This window comes from Podarcis gaigeae (genome assembly GCF_964106915.1).
Source record: "Podarcis gaigeae genome assembly, chromosome: 12".
Taxonomy (NCBI): Eukaryota; Metazoa; Chordata; class Lepidosauria; order Squamata; family Lacertidae; genus Podarcis; species Podarcis gaigeae.
The window spans coordinates 55,078,980-55,096,744 of record NC_139688.1 but is presented as its reverse complement, the minus strand read 5'-3'; the positions used below and the strand labels follow the sequence as shown (position 1 = coordinate 55,096,744).

Genomic DNA, 17,765 nt, shown 5'->3' with positions numbered 1-17,765 from the left:
CTTCAGTACTTTTTTCCTCCCTGTTCTGACCTTGAAATACTGAAACGTTTTAGTGAGTTATAAATTATACCGCAGATTTAAACACAAGGAAAAACACGTCAAGGAGGTTCTTTGTTGCCTTTGCATAAAATTGTGAACCTCTGCCCAAAGAGCTTGAAAAGCAACAGCAAAATAAAAATAGTAGCCCAAAGAAAGTAGCTGCAATCTGTTTTCTATTACAAAATTATCTAAACAAGGAGGCCTCCAGACACTGCTGCCTTAAAGTACTTGCAGCTAGAATAAGAGCTGACCCTGGCTTTATTTTCTTTCTGTGATCTTGCCTGTGCTACGTATTAGCAAATATTACAAAGGAGAGAAAACAGCTTAGGCAGACCTGTGTAAACAAAGTTGTAAAAGTGGTATGTCAGTTTTCCTGGAGAAAAAACAAAACAAGATCCACGCAGGTCTGCCAAAAAGCTACCTTTTTAGGCAATATACTACAGCTTTAAGGCTGACCTAATTTCCTAAAGCCACTGGGTCAAATCTATCACTTCTATATTGCACTTCCATTCAAATAAGTGGCATCACACCCTTTCTTCACTAATGAAGACCACTGAATGTTGGTGGCAATTACGATAAACACGATAACCCTCTAACATTATTAACATATTTAAACATAAATCTTCTCTACAGCCTTCAGAAAAGGCAACCAGAAGACTCCTTAATACATGGTCGAATTTTATTTGTCTTACTTTTGGGATTTTCAGACGGTACTTATTTCCCACTCTCCAGCAATTTTTTCAAGAGACCTCTGTTGGTCCTCTCACAACTACACTGCAGACCTAGTCCTATTCAGGGCCGTCTTAAGGGAAAGGGGCTCTGGAACAGATCCCTTTCGCATCCAGAGGTACCACTGTATTAGGGAATCAGTTTGCTTTCATTATGTAGCTGTGGATTACAGAGTAGCGCCAATACCGAGGGGCACTGCCTGTGCAAAAGTTCCTATGCATACCAATGCTCTCAGCTGGCGGCTTCAAGTCATGCTGATGGTTTATGTCAAATACGAGTGCCTTTAATTAGTCCAGTTACCCCACCAAGAGTAAAATACAGCTGCAATTGCTACTGCCTCTTGAGAAACTGACTTCATTCTGAAAATAAAATCCATTGCAGCGTGTCCATTTGACAACAGATGCAGGCAGTCCCAGCAACAGAGGCTGTTTCCACACCTACCCAGTAACATTGTGGGTGTGCATATGCCAAAATTGCAAGCACCACTTCCTTCTGCATTCACCTGGGGAATGTGCAGGGAGGAAAAGGAGTAATTAAGGGCAGGGTTTTCAAACATCTATCATGTAACCACACCCTCCCTTGTGGACAGCAGGATCTAGAATCAATCTAGATGGAATACAACATGCTAAGGACGAACATGAATGGTTCTGGATTGGGGGGGAGCCTTACATTTTTGTCCTACATACGGGTTGGTGTGTATGAAGCCAGAGTCACTTGTGGGGTGTTCTGGCTCAGGTGATACAATAATTTGACCAGCATCTTGACTTTGGGAAGCAGAGATCTGCTGCTCTGTCTCGGGTACCAAAATGTAATGGGGGCAACCTTGGCTTCCTCAGCCTTTAACTCCAGTGCCCTCATCAAGAAATCAGGATGGTGGTTCCTTCAGGTCCTAGTTGCTCATACCGTGAGCTCCAGTTTGACCATTACCCAATTCCTATGGTTATAATTATTATCATATAAAAACCTTTTGAAGAGTTATTTTTGTAGCAATGTGCTAGAACCAGAACATACAAGGTTGCTTCCATCAGCTCATAGGCCACATTCATTGCTACTGAGTAGTAAGTCACATAAACAGTTTTGTTCCCCATAATGGTTTACTTATTGGAATAAATGTATTGCATTATGTCCGAGAAGATAATAATAAGCGTTTGAAACATCTTAACCCAGCAGGGCCAGAATGACTTTCCAAAAAAACAGCTCCTATTCCTACTTCTGCACTCCAGCACATAAAACAGATTAGGGGAAAGAACAGAGTTTATTATCCTCAATAATAGTTGACTAGGAGCTATTCAACCAGATTGTGCTTTCTTTGCTCCCTTTTCCTCCCCCACCGGCTCTGCTGGATATAACAAAAATACCTACTTTTGACAAGTGAGCAGAGCTGACATCACACACGAAGTGGCAGAGTGAAAAAGCTACATGCACAGCTCATCTGTCATTTTGACAAAGTGACTTCTGGTCACCAGTGGGACACTGTCAAAGTCATCTGAATGGTTGGCCTCGACCACCAGCAATCCTTACAAGTCAAGAAGGGGCCTTGTGGGACTTGAAACACAACCTGCTTTGGATCTGGCTCTTGCAGTTACACCTCGTGATGGCTATAAAAGCTGTGTGATATATCAAGTGCCATTACGATCTTTGCAAGGAGGTTACTTTCCATAGCTAGTGACAGCAGATAGCATCTTGTTAATCCAACTAATCGTCCTCAAATGCCAGGAAACGGGATTATGCATGGCTGAAAAAATCCACTCAGGAGGAAAGCCAGCTACAGATGTTTTCTCTGTTTGAAATGCCACATTCATTTGAAGAGAAGTGCACAATTCCAGGTCTGCGCTGAAATGGAATGTATAAAAGCAGGAACTCTTTGGGAAGTTTTACGAGTGAGAAGACAACTGCACATATACGGAGTGTGATTGCCAGGTGTATTTAAGTGTTTGTAATTTTGTGACATTAACCTTAAACCCTATAACCTAAACACCGTGACACTGGGAGAGTTTATGGTGATTGTATCTGCCATAGTCCAATTCTTCCTGCAGTCTGCAGTCAAGAACAGCATTCCAGGAAAGTTTCCCAAGCTGAACAATAAAAGGTAAGGTGACCCAAGACTCGTTGGGTCCAAGCGCTACCATGGGAACAGAAGATGACATCCACTGAGAGGCAAGCACTGATGGCTGACTGATGGGGTGGGGCTGTAGCTTATGGGTAGAGCACATGTCTTACAAGCAAAAAGTCCAAGGTTTAATCCCTGAAACCTCTGTTATTACTGTGGTACTAGAAGTGTACCTAGGGACACAGGTGGCGCTGTGGGTTAAACCACAGAGCCTAGGACTTGCCGATCAGAAGGTCGCCAGTTCAAATCCCCATGACGGGGTAAGCTCCCGTTGCTCAGTTCCTGCTCCTGCCAACCTAGCAGTTCGAAAGCACATCAAAGTGCAAGTAGATAAATAGGTACCACTCCGGCGGGAAGGTAAACGGCGTTTCCGTCTGCTGCTCTGGTTCACCAGAAGCGGCTTAGTCATGCTGGCCACATGACCCGGAGGCTGTACACCAGCTCCCTCAGCCAATAAAGCGAGATGAGCGCCGCAACCCCAGAGTCGGCCACGACTGAACCTAATGGTCAGGGGTCCCTTTACCTTTACCTAGGCTCCCTTGAGCCCTTGTCAAGGAGCTGTATCAGCACCACCAAAGCCCCCCACCCCCGGGCGCTCTGCCCCTCCAAACCAGGCACAATTTTGGTGCCCCCCTGGGCTTGCTCCCTTGCTGGGGGCCAACCTGGGCAGCTCCTAGGTGTGCCCCTGTGTGGAACACCACTTTCTGAGACCCCAGGGAACCACTTCCACTCATGGTAGACTATGCTGGGCGAGATGGGCCAATAATGCGATTCAGTACAAAACAGCTTCACTAGGAGTGTTCAACTGTATGGTAGAGTTTGTGGATCCTGTCCATCACAAGAAAATCCAAGTCTTTAAAAATGGTTAAAAGGAAAAGGTAAAGGGACCCCTGACCATTAGGTCCAGTCGTGGCCGACTCTGGGGTTGCGGCACTCATCTCACTTTATTGGCCGAGGGAGCCGGCGTACAGCTTCCGGGTCATGTGGCCAGCAAGACTAAGCCAATTCTGGCAAACTAGAGCAGCGCATGGAAACGCCGTTTACCTTCCTGCCGGAGCGGTACCTATTTATCTACTTGCACTTTTGACATGCTTTCGAACTGCTAGGTGGGCAGGAGCAGGGACCGAGCAACGGGAGCTCACCCCGTTGCAGGGATTTGAACCGCCGACCTTCTGATCAACAAGTCCTAGGCTCTGTGGTTTAACCCACAGCACCACCCGCGTCCCTGAAAATGTCCTTTAAAATGGTTAGTGACATTCAAATAACAACTTTCAAATTCCTAAATATATAAAAAAAGTTTATTTCATGTGTATGTGAAATTACATTTCACACTATTCGGAATTAAAGAGGGGTGAAGAGGTGTTCAGCAGGAAGGTACCTATGCCATTGATGTGACGTGGTTATATGAAGACGTATCTACAAATACAAGAAATCAATTGTTTGGACCCAAAATAGCAGGTACTTTTGTCTCTTATTTCAAAGAGGCTCTGTCCATCTGGCGGCAGAATTCCTCTGCCTTGAACTTCTGAATGATGGAAGACCCTCCAGGTAGCTTCTCAGGGAAGAGGTTGAATCGTTGGGGGTACCACTGGTACATCGTGGGGTCAGGAATTGGATTCACATGAATAAAAGGAAAAAAATGTTAAAGTGGGATGTGAGGTTGATAACCAAATTGTCAACTAGATTGGCCTGGGATCAGATCCAGCAATGCTCCTCTCTGCTCTACCCCTCCTTTTAAATAATAATAATAATAATTCTTTAAAAACAAAAATAAACAGCAACCATTATTTGGGTTAAGCCTACAAACAGTACTTGCTAAGAAGAATGGGAAACATCCAAAGCTGAAGGACAGCACTGCTATTTTAATTACATTAAAATAAAAACACCAGAACAGTGGCAGTTTCTATAGTCTTGAAATGCAAACATTTCATACAAGCTATTTTTATTTTTATGGTGCCTTTTTAAGTTTAAACATGAATTCCTTCACATATCCACCTCCAGAATTGAATATTAAAACATTATGGGAAACTAAAAATAAGAGGGTCACCTTTTTAAAGAAAAATGACTATTTTTATATAGCAACATCGGCAGAATACCAGATATCCTGCAACTGAATTACAAGATCGTAATTTTTAAAAAGTCTATTAGCAACTCAATAGAAGAAACTTGAAAGCTTATAAAGGAATATGCACAGGTAACAGTATGCTTTTAAAACTGAATTTTGATATTGAACCTTCTCTTTAACAACACTGCTCTTATTGGCAATAAAGGGGGAAAATCCATTTCTTTCTTTAGCACAGACCCAGACCCATTTTGCATATAAAGCAGAAACATTCCAGAGACATTTTCAACCTAAATTACACTTTCCCCATTTAGTTTATGGTATTTGGTGGAGTGCCCTTTACAAATTTTTATTATTTATTCATTTTAACTATGTGCTTTTGTATTGAGATTTCTGGAGCTCTTAATTATGCCAAAGCAAAGCCTTTGGCACTTTCCAGGTTGCTCTTGTAAGTGCAGCACTGATGTGCTAACACTACTACAGTATTGGTTCTCTTTCGGCAGAGTGACGTCAAAATCCGTAATCAATGCAGACTTCCAAACACTGTATTGGTTCTCATTATGATCAATTAAATGTGAAACGCATTTGAAAAATAGATTGTTCCCAGCCTGTGAAATACAGCCCTGAGTGGCTGGAGTAACCCAGTCAGATGGGTAGCAAGCAAGCGAACAAATGTATGAATGAATGATACAGGATGCAGGTGGCGCTGTGGTCTAAACCACTGAGCCTCTTGGGCTTGCCAATCGGAAGGTTGGTGGTTCGAATCCCCGCAACAGGGTGAGCTTCTATTGCTCTGTCCCAGCTTCTGCCAACCTAGCAATTCAAAAGCACACCAGTGCAAGCAGATAAATAGATACCACTGTGGTGGTAAGGTAAATGGCGTTTCTGTGTGCTCTGGCTTCTGTCACGATGTTCTGTTGCACCAGAAGCGGTTTAGTCATGCTTGCCACATGACCCGGAAAGCTGTCTGTAGAAAATACCGGCTCCCTTGGTCCTTTACCCTACCATTTTACCTATATAATGACTGTTATTATTTCTGTATTTCTGTGTCATTTCTGTTAGTTACAAAATCATTTATGTTACAAGGACCATTTCTCAAAATTATTTCACTCCAGAAATCCATATGTACTCTGATCTTCACATGAGAGTTAAATTTACAAGGCAGATATTGGGGCTTTCTCCTAGAACTCTGTTGGCTCACCTTAGAGCCGAGTTGGGGCTCCTTTTGATAACAGCCAGAATTAATCTAGCCTACTTTAAGATACTGGCGTAGACTAAATGCCTTTGAGGATCATATCATCACCAAGCTCTGCTGGTTGGAGCAACTAAAAAGGTTGGGCACAAAAGTGTCAAGACAAGCTTAAGGCTTACAATCTCCAAAAGGATAAATATTTTTCCCTTAGTTTGTGTGATCTTAGAAAGTGGATCTTTGACCATGACACCAACCAATGCAGAACTTCCATTATTACTGCCCATTACTCTATTTATACCCTCAAACCAAGGACAACCACTCAAGGCCCCATTACCTTGAGACACTGGCCTTTCCACAATTACATAGGGTCTTTGTTGAACTTAGGTTTCAACAGATGCCCTCAGCATCCTTAGAAGGGACATACTTTGGAATGCATTTATGGATGTAACCAGGTTGAGGATATCATGCACTATTAGTTGATTTGTTCTCAGAGCAATCCCCCAGGAATGGATAGCTGAACTCTTAGCTGATAAATACCTACAAATTACACATCTGGTAGCCAAATTTGCTCTGGCACCTCAGCAGCTGTGCTCCAGTTATGTTAATACATTGTAATTTCAAATTTTTATGCTGTGTAATTTTAAATTTATGTTGTGTGATTCTAATTGAATATCTTACTTTTTGCCCTGTGTTGTTCATTGTGAAGGCCTTTGGCTATATACAATAAATTGTTGTTTGAATTTATGACTGCAGTTATGCACCTGAGGAAAGGAACTGAACTTTGTTTATTTTGCTTTCAACCAGAGAACCACCAGCATTCCGGTAATTTCTTCATCAGTTCTTCTTGCCCTGCAGCCACTGGGTCCGTTATAGAACAAAAATAACAAGTAGAGCAGTTGGAGAACTTTTACATTCTTGATTTATTTGTTTATGCATCCTTTTAATCATTAATTCACACATACGAATTTAGCATTGGTCAATATGACAATACAAAAACATGCTTCAGGCACCTCACTACTCTAAACATGATTTCTGTCTCATGTACATTTGATGCATCTGTGAAAACATTTAAAAGGAACAGCATATGGTCCCATTTCTACTCTGGGATGCACTTACCAAATTCTGATCAAAACCTTTTTCAGCATGATGCCATAAAAGGTTACCGTTAACCACTGTGCAAGAGGGGGGAGGAGAAGAAAATTGATTGTACTTTACAGCAATAAAGGCATTTAAAGTGAGGGAAGATTAAATTCAGGTAGGCTCTTTTGGACAATGTACATCAACTCATGATATTATATTGAATAAAACAGGTTTGAAAGTACTGTTTGATGGTTTTCTTTTAATATGCACTATTCCACAACATTTCATCTGGGCCATATTATACCTTGATACAACCAAAATTGGATCCTGATGTACTAAGCTATTGCTGTTTTCACCAGAGACATATGCCAAACAGTTGCTTTTAGACCAGACGGAGCATCACTTGCAAACGGGTTGTTGTGCAAAAGGCTTGTAACAGGTATGTAGAGAATTCAAGACAGGTGAGCATGGGTGTTGGTCAGCAATATCTGTTTATTTGTTTATTTACTCATTTATTGATATTAGATGTGAAGAATTTTAGGTTTCCTTCACTACACCTCTTCGTTCTCTCAAGCAAGGTAGAACCCAATTCTTATAACACTGAGCTTCACATAATTTTTATAACTGCAAGGTCAGATTCTACCTGGCACATTTGGATATAGAAATGGAAATTTAAACTACAGAATGATGTTTCATGCTGAATAAAACTCATGCCAAGCAAAGCTCCGATTTCTCGTTTCCTGAGTGCCTGTCTCCCAACTTTTCTCATGTTTCCAACGCCAGATTACACTTTCTGGCTCACATTGGTTTCCTTCTGTTCCACATTTAGGTGATAAAAGGTTGAGAACTACAATTACTGCTGCTCAGGTACACTTGGCAGGCTTTAGGTTTGGCTGGGTGGGGGGATTGGTATGGATGTCATTTGTCAAGGTCATTACTCTGGCTTTTATCAACTGTTACTTCACTCATAGTTTTCAAACGTACTACACAACAACACACACACATATACAAAACAGAATTTAAAACCTATCTACATTCCTAGAAGACTTGATTCGGCGTAGAGCTGTTTTAGCAGGATAATTAAGAAATGAGAAATCAGCTCTTGCAATGATTGGCTTGTAAAGACTTACGGCTACCATCTCCAAGATATAGCAAGAGATCAATGTCAGATCATCTGCTTTTGAAAGTTAACTAAGGCCTAGTCCTCACTGAGATAATAAATCCCTGTGTGAGCTGTATCACATCAGACTCCAGGTAGGGGATCAAATGACTAAACACACTTCCATTTAAAACCTCCCTCCCTGTGCTCCAGTTAGAGCTTTTCTCCTTGACATCAAATTTTCTGTATGGAGGGATTCATTTGTTTATTGATTCCTAGCAACAGCGCACCGAAGCTGCAGTCTTCAATGGCACAAGTCAGACGATGTTTTACCACCTCAACAGGCCAAGGTGTCAGGAGTCTAATAGAAGAAAGTCAAGGATTTCTTGTAGACAAAAGACATGTCTCTGTTCTTGCATTTAATGAACCATCAAAAGCAGCTTGTGGATCAGGTGCACTGCTTGCGTCTTTCTCATTTCTTTCTCTCCCCCTCCCCCAGGTCAGGCACAAAATGTCTCCTCACCAACTTGACAGGGCTGTGCTACCTTATTATCAGCCTTTCTGGGCCTCCAGGTTACATTTTAGCCGTGGGTGGGCGGTGGTGTCACTTTTGAATGGAAAACAAGCTTGGCTCCGATCCAAAGTGACCAGTCGCCATTTCAACTTACCTAAAATGCAATGCCCTAGTCTACAGATGGATGGCATGGTGGCAGCAAGAGAAAAAAGCGTGCCACATTGGAGGGAGGAATTAGTGACACTGTGCAGAGGGTCCCCTGGTGCAAGCCCCGGTCAATCGGTTTGTTTTTATGAATCCCCCAATGCCAAGCTCCATGGGGAGTAGTCCTAATTGAGGTATGTTTGAACATGCCTTAAAATGTTCCAATAGATTGGGTCATATTGTTCATTATGCAACATCACACACCTCTTTTGTGCCAGTACAAATCGGTGTGATGGAAGAGACTGTCAAGCATTTCCTGCCACCCATCCAGCTGCAGTAGTGTGCTTAATCTTTCCTTTTGGTTTTGTTTTAAAAACTGAAAATCCAGAAACAGCTTATGGGATGGTTATTCTTGGATCCCAGCTGCCATCTGGTAAGATGCTCCAGTCTTATGCAGACAATGACACATGGGATGAAATTATATGGTTTGTTCCACCAACACCACCCAAGCTGCAACCCTCATGACCATAATCATCTCCCAACGTTTAAAAACTCAAAATTTTTAATTCAGGCTAGGTTGATCTTGTGGGGAGCACTCAAACATTTTAAATCCTGTAATTATGCACAGACCTCATTTCAGCTCTTTCTGCTATGCTGGGGCAATTTTATGCCTTCTTTGAGATAACATTGAAGCACGACATACTTTTACAAAGAAATGCTACAATATCCCATGTGAACTATTTTCAGACATAGAAGAACCAAGCTAAATATGGTCTTCTATTGCGCTTATACCAAGATTTACCATAAAATATTCCTGTTGCTTTATCCCTTTTCTATACAGTGGTACCTCTAGTTGCGATCAGGATCCATTCTGGAGGCCCGTTCACAACTTGAAAAGCCCGCAACCTGAAGCGCTGTATCTGCGCAGGTGTGCAAAGTGTGATTTAGCGCTACTGCGCATGCGCAAAGCATAATTTAGCGCTACTGCGCATGCGCAAGTGGCGAAACCCGGAAGGAACCCTTTCTGGTACTTCCGGGTCGCCGCGGGACGCAACCTGAAAAAATGTAACATGAAGCAAACGTAACGTGAGGTATGACTGCATTGCAAAATTTTCATATAAAACAGGTCCCTACATAATGCCATGGCAAAATGAGAGTTTCCTTCAAATTCCCGAGTCTATGGCCTGGTTTAGACGTGCAGGCCCATCACTTTTGTACTTGATGACTGGCATGTGAATGCAGGAACCGACTCTATGAATAACATTGTTTCTGAGATAATATGAAAGTCCTATCTTTAGACATTAAAAAGGTTACAAAGCGTGTTCTCCCTAACAGACAGCACGTGTTGCGGTTGGGGGAACAAGCCACCCTGCCGTTACTGGGCAGATTTGGTGAGGAACCCGAGCCTTTAAGTGGTTAAAATTGGGTTGCTGGGGAGTTTTGATTGTTGCCAATTTGGAGGAGGGGTCAGAGTCTTTAAATACAGGGGCCAGACGTTGGACGTCCTCTTGGCCGTTTTGCACCGGATCACCCGCCCTCCCTCCCTTTTATTAGGGTGGTTTTTTCTTGATCGCTTGACCTTGCTATGCCTGTCATGGGGTCGTCCGCCTTGGAGCGGGGGCCTGGTAGGAATTTTGCCATTTGGCTGATTGGCTGGTGCCATTTGGTTTTTGCCTACTGCATAGCAAATCCTCACAACTTGTAAGGTTGGCAGTTAGGCATTGGTTAAATTGGTGCTTGGAGGGGTAAGTGCCTATCCCTCCAAATGATGCGGAAAGGGAATTCCGTTAAAGGAATCCAGGGGCTTGCCTTCTTTTCGTCCTTGTCCCTGGCATCGGACTTGGGCCGGGCAAGCCCCACAGGAACATGAGGGTGAGAAGTGAGGGACTGATGCCCAGCTTCATTTTCTCACCCAATACTTGTTTCCCATGCTGGCTTCCGTTGGTGTCCGGAAGGCCAGCTCTGTCCCTGAGGGCAAGGACAGATAGTCATAACCAATGCCTAAGCAACCACTCACATTTTTTGTATTTTGAATAAAGTTGTGGCCAAAAATTATGCCAAAAACCTTAAACAAAAATTGATGTGTGATGTGTGAATTTTTTGTGGGACTCAACACGCAAGTAATATACCAGTCACAAATCAAAAGTCATTAGTTGATGTTAAAATCATAAAGTAATAAATGCAAACCCGTCCTGACTCATCTGAATCCTTACGTTTCACAGCCTAAAATGAAGAAATGCCCTTAGTTATGCGGCCTTCCATTAAGGCACCTGTGAAGTCTTAGAAACCTTAATCCTGCATTTCAATCACAACAACTGAAACTTGTAGGCTATGCGATGCCGTTCTGGAACTTTTCATCTGTGGATGGAAGATGAGTTGTGTTGTTTTCAAAACCCTCACTTCTTTAGATCTCCATTCTCCACATCTCATGATGCTACAACTTGGGGCCACCCAGTGAAGATCAGTGGCGTAGCGTGGGTTGTCAGCACCCGGGGCAAGGCAAGTAATTTGCTCCCCCTAACCCGTGGATTTGCGCCCCCAAAACCCGTGGATTTGTGCCCCCTAACCCTAACCCCCAGAAGTTGCGCCCGGTGCGGCCAGCCCCCCCTGCACCCCCCACGCTACGCCACTGGTGAAGATGAATGTTCCAAGATTCAAGACAAAAAATGTACTTCATACAGCACCTAGTGTGGAATTTGCCCCCACAAGATACAGTGACAGCCACCAACTTTAAAAGAGGATTAGAGAAATTTATGGAGGAGAGGCCTGTCAATGGCTACTAACCATAATGGCTATGCTCTCCCACCACTTTCGAAGGCACGTAAGGAAAGATAAGGCCTTAATTCACTACCACCCCAAGGCATAATGGGGACAACGGTACTTTTGAGTCATCACCCATAATTGGAAGCTTGGGAGATTCCCTTGGGGCCTGGTCTGTGCATCACGATGTATGCTGGACGATGGGGTGCAGGTGCACAATTTGGGTTTCACTAACCTAAGACTCACTTAGCAAGGGGGAGACCTTCTCCCAATCCTTGGCTGTGGGGCAAATAATGTGCCAGCTTACATGCCCAGAAGTGAGGGATGCTTCCCTCTTTAATTCCCCCTGCCCACACTGATCAAATGAGCTAATTTGTTACATTTTAATAGTTTTTTAATCACTTAATAAGTTGCCTTGAGGATTAGGATTCTCTCCGATCTCAAAGCATGGGAAGTCAGCTAAATAATAATAATAATTTATAATTAGGCATCATATTGGGATTTGATTATTGGATAATTTATATAATTTGGAATATATAATTTGGTTTGATTGGAAAATTTTAATATTTATTTTTTTTAAAGGTTGTCTTGAGTATTCTTTCTGGGTGTGGGAACAAATGGCAGTTGCTGGGAATCACAATTGTGGGGAGTGCTGTTGCATGTAGATCCTGATTGCAAATTCCCCATAGCCATCTGGTTGATCAGTGGCGTAGCGTGGGGGGTGCAGGGGGGGCCGGCTGCACCGGGCGCAACATCTGGGGTTAGGGTTAGGAGGCGCAAATCCACGGGTTAGGGCGCAAATCCACGGGTTAGGGGGCACAAATTACTTGCCTCGCCCGGGTGCTGACAACCTACGCTACGCCACTGTGGTTGACCACTGTAAGTACAGCATGATGGATTAGATGGGCCATTAGGCTGATCTAATGAGGCTTCTCTTATGTTTTTAATATATGGGCAGAGCTCAGTAGTGGCACAGCAAGGAAAGAAGGCTTAAGTTTTATATCACATTCCCAGCAAAACAGAAGGAACATCAAGAACTGGGATGGTTCTACTGTTTCCTTGCCTCTTTCAGGACTGAAACGTTGGGACCTGAAAATCAGGCTATTTAAGATTATCATCGTCCCTCGACAATGGGACAAACTGCATCACAATACTACCATGATTGCAATATTTTGGAAGAAAGCCAGACAGGCTTTGCATGTCATAATGTTGCCAAAGCATGGTCATTGGATGACCAAAACTTATTTCAAAGTGGAAGTGCAGAAGCCACAGGTAAAAGTAGTATGTGGCTCATCATCCACTGAAATATAAATAAAGGGTTACATATCTGGAAAAAGTAGGTGATTTTGCATACTGCTGGCTCAGAACAGGCCTGCTGTGAACCATGTGCCTGATATTAACGAGTAAAGTAGAATATTTGCACACAGCCTGCATGCATAGTCAAAATTCACGTGATCTGTGTCGATCATGCAAGTTCTGGCTGTCTGCACAGGTCCCTGGATGCAAACACTCTGCTGTACAGATGGATGTTGGGCATCTGGAGAAGGGGCACTTTCACAGCTCCACCCTGCCCCTTCCATGCATAGAAAAGAATGAACACTGAATGCCTGCAGAGGGCAATGTCCTTCAATAGTTGTACTTTAATTCACCCATGTGCAAGTACAGTGTGAAGACAAACGTGGCTAAATACTGATGGACATAGAATACAGAGCTCTGGAAGGCAAATAAGAATATATGTGAATAAAAAATGAAGAATTAAGAGATGCCATCGTTACACTCCAGACTTTTGCTTCCAAATAGCCCCGGTAAAGTTATATACAGTGGTACCTCAGGTTAAGTACTTAATTCGTTCCGGAGGTCCGTACATAACCTGAAACTGTTCTTAACCTGAAGCACCACTTTAGCTAATGGGGCCTCCCGCTGCCGCCACGCCTCAATTTCTGTTCTCATCCTGAAGCAAAATTCTTAACCTGAAGCACTATTTCTGGGCTAACAGAGTCTGTAACCTGAAGCATATGTAACCCAAGGTACCACTGTATACCTTAGACCGGAATAAATGGTTTGGGAAGATAACAGTCTATTTATTTATAAACATTTATTAACCACATCATCAATAAAAAATAAATTTCTAAGAGATGTACAAAATAATATAAATCAATTATCAATAAAACATAGATAAAATGAGTAAAAATTAAAAGCAAGTATATATAATTCAGTTGTATGTTTGCATAGGTTTGCTGAATTTAAAATGTTTCCAGCCAGTGTTTAAAACAATAGCAAAGCTGAGTGGTATACTGTATCTTTAACTGGTGGCTTAGAATCAACTATTGAGTTGTGGCTCACAACCCATTATTGGGTCATGACTCAGTATAAGGTGGGTCATAACAGCAGCACTCCTGCCATACAGATATATGGTTTTTAAAAAGGTTCCCTAAATGCATGTTTGTGTTGAAAGCGGGTTCTGTGTCTGTAAAGGCTGAAGACTACTGGTCTGTGGCTCCTTTCCCTGCTTTCCTTCTTGGAACGCATTTAAGCAAATCACATCTCTCTGTACGTAAGGCTCCTTGTTTGACGCAGAGTTCGTGTGAGGCTCCATTCGTCAATGTTTGTACAGTCTGAAGGGCTTGAGTGGAAGGTATTATTCAAGTACAAATCACAGCCCTTACAAAAGTACATACAGAAATGATTGTACGAACAGACGGATATGAAAGTTACACTTCCAGCTCGCCAGCAGGTAACGCACAGAGAAAATTCACACAACCATTTTTTACACATACCAGTCTAGACAATCCAAGTTACTTTTTAAAATCGTACAATACTACAAGTGGCAACCATCTTATAAACTACAGAATTAGCATTAGGTGTTTTCACAAATGGGACCAAAGCAGCTCTTGTTTAAACCTCTTTGTAATGAAAATATCAAAACCTACATTGGCAGGGTCACATTAGAAAATGCCTCTGCAGCTTCTCTTCTGCACTAACAAGGACCAAGTACTAACAAAAATAGTGCAAAGGCAAGTGTGAAAATGCTCAGTCACCTAAGTGCAACTCATTACAATCTGATGTACCTCTTTAGTGGGAGATGTTGTGCAGTTCCATGCACATGGAATGTAACTTCTTTGTGGAATGATAAGGCAATTCTGAAGATGATAAATTAGCTTGAAATCTGCTAAATTTGGGATTGTTTTCTTTTTCAATGAAAAAGCATTAACTTAATTTGCATGAAGTATGGCCACAATAACCCCAAAACAAGTTCATGGAGCTGAGCCAAATTTGGTATGTAGACCTCTTGTAGCATGAAGAAGAGCTGCTGAGTTTTTGGCTGGAAGATCACAACTGGAAATGGGATCATTGTGTCAGACCTAATACCTATTTTGCTTATGAAATGACAAGTCAGTCAGAGCATTCAATGTAGAGAGACAAAGCAATGCTCTGATATCGCATTTCATACACAAAATAGTTATCAGAACTCACATATTTGCGTTCCCCCACAAAAATAGCAGTGTTTATGACATCCTATTTATGACACCTTAAAGCATTTTGTGGACTCCTAAGTGCCACAAAGTGCCTTGTTCTTCCTGCAACAAGGTACCCCTCTGAAAACTGTGCATGCACCTGTTTGAATGATGGTCTGCTTTCCTTTTTCAAAAAAAGTATATGTGATACATACAGGCAGCTGTGTTGTGTTCAAGTTTTATTAGGTTATGCAAGGAGTTAGTGATGGATGCACACGCAAGCCTATATTAATCCACAAAGTGAATTTAGGAGATTTTCAACTAGTGAGAGAGGAGGGCGAAGACACAAGGAAGCTTCAAACATAATTGCACTTGCTCACAGCAGGTTCCAGAATGCTGAGAACCTTAGTCCTTGCAGTAATGCTCCAGCAGGGCATTGAAACTTTGCTGCCTTCTTCCCTCTGCCTATTGAGTACTGTGAAAAATGAGGGTGTCATTTGTTCAGGAATGCTATGCAGCAGAGCCCAATATGGCTCCATCTTATACTGGGCTAGACTCTGGATGGATCAAGATAATGATCTAAAACAGACCTAGGGGCAGGCAGGCACCCAAAGTTCAGTCTATAAGCCAAAGCTCAAAAGTAAGAACAGGAGCCCTTAAAATTTAAGGAAGATAGTAATGCAAATGACAGTCTCCAAACTGAAAAACATGGACAAATATAAAATAAGTAACATAATATTCAGTTGGGTGTGGGAGGGAGGGTATCTGTTAGTAGGTTAACCTTTACATACGTATACTGAAAGGGAACTAACATTCTTATAATGCAGCAGGAATATAGGAGAAGAGCTATTCTGGGATTTTTGCAAGAAATATGGAGGACACGGTACAAAGGTTAGCAGCAGCACCTGTTTAACATTGTAACTTATCTTCATTTTATGTTTAAAAAATCCAAACTGAAGCACTAATAAGGACATTAAACATGATAAGATATGAACAACACAAGCTATATGTGATATATTCAACTGCAAATCACATGAAAAGCAGCTGGCTGCAGACATCTTTGGGAAAAGGAAAACCACAGACAACTCATTATATTTCATTTTGCTCCCCACCATCCCATTTTTTCTGCCAGTTTCTCTTCCTCCTCTAAAGTTACTATCACGAACACTGATTCAAAGTTTTGATGGCTCTCTAAATAATGGCCAGGCACACCTGCCTTCACTTAACGAGACAAACTGCAGAACTGGGCACCTTCATAATATAAATAAAAGAGTGGTTTGGGGTTTTTGGAGCAACAGTGACCTATACCACCTGTCTCTTTTTCTGATCTGACAGATGGAAAACCCTTGTTTTATGACCAAAAAAACATTCTGTAAGGTCCTGCTCCTCCCTCACTTAGATAAATGCAGTTATTCCTACTCTAGTTCCCATATGACTTTTGGGGGGGGGGGGATCCTTTTAAAAATATCTGCTCAAATTTGTTTGTTTTCCAACTGACAGTGATTATTTTTATGTGGCTCTGACATTCTGGCTTACAAAGCATTTCTGCTGTGAAACTGAGATCCCTTGCAAGAATAAGGGGGTATTTCCTTTGCTGCAGAATACAAACCAGGGTCATTGTTAACTACCAGGGAATCTGAACTTCCTGAACAAACAACAGCCAGTGTCATCCTCGGAGTGCAGTTTTTTGATAGAAGTATCATGTGTGCTGGCATTGTCTTTTTATTACAATATGTCTAGCCAAGAATGCAGAGCCTGAATGTATAACACAGTGTATTTCGAAAGCAGACTTGGACTTCTAAACTACCTGGATTTTGTCGCAGTTACTGACCTGTTATATTTTTCATTGCATCTCTGAAGCCAGTTTTTAGAACTTGGGCAGAAAATAAGCAAAGGCTCAGTTAAACATCAATTCCTTCTCATCCATAAGCACAAACTCTACAAGCACAAAAACCACTTAACAGTGGCTCAGCACAATGGACATTAGAGGGGAAAAGCTTCAATCACAAATACATCCTGTAAACAAGAGCGTTCAGGTAGCCTGACAATGTCATGGGCAAAGTCAGCTGAAAGATTTGTGTCTAAGCAAAAGTCAAGGATATGATTCCAAGATTATGGACTGGAAATTAATCTCTGGCGGCACAAAGGGAAAAGATAAGGAAATTTGATTACACGAGACATTATTGTTTGATCTTATCAGTGGAATTCACACTTACCAGGCAAATGCAGGTTATGCAAGGATTGTCTGTGATAAAGGGAATCTGTAGTACTTCTCCTTCATTTTCACATTTTGCAACAGAACCTGCAATAGATATTTAAAAAATTAATACTTTCTCCTCCCACTTTGCTCACGTTCAGCCTGAATTAACTATGCACAGCACTGCATCAAAAAATCTGTAGTCCTACACACACATGATGTAACTTATGTGGAAGAAAAGCCCACTGAAATGAATAGGAAAATGTGGGTTTTCCTTTGATTGTAAAAATGCAAGTATTTGGAATTATTACTATTTTGTTAAGCATTTGTACATTTTTTAAAATCCACAAACTGTCCAAAGTATAAGTAGTATGGGGGTAAATT

The 17,765-nt window shown here is 41.9% G+C and overlaps 1 protein-coding gene across 1 annotated transcript in view; it reads right to left on the bottom strand.

Moving 5' to 3' along the window:
* Nucleotides 1-17,765, bottom strand: part of BMPER (BMP binding endothelial regulator) — a 169,748-nt gene that overhangs the window by 150,658 nt on the left and 1,325 nt on the right. The window contains exon 2 of the mRNA XM_083706332.1: nt 17,401-17,486. Coding sequence (XP_083562458.1) covers nt 17,401-17,486 — 86 coding nt within the window. The remainder of the gene's footprint in view (nt 1-17,400; nt 17,487-17,765) is intronic.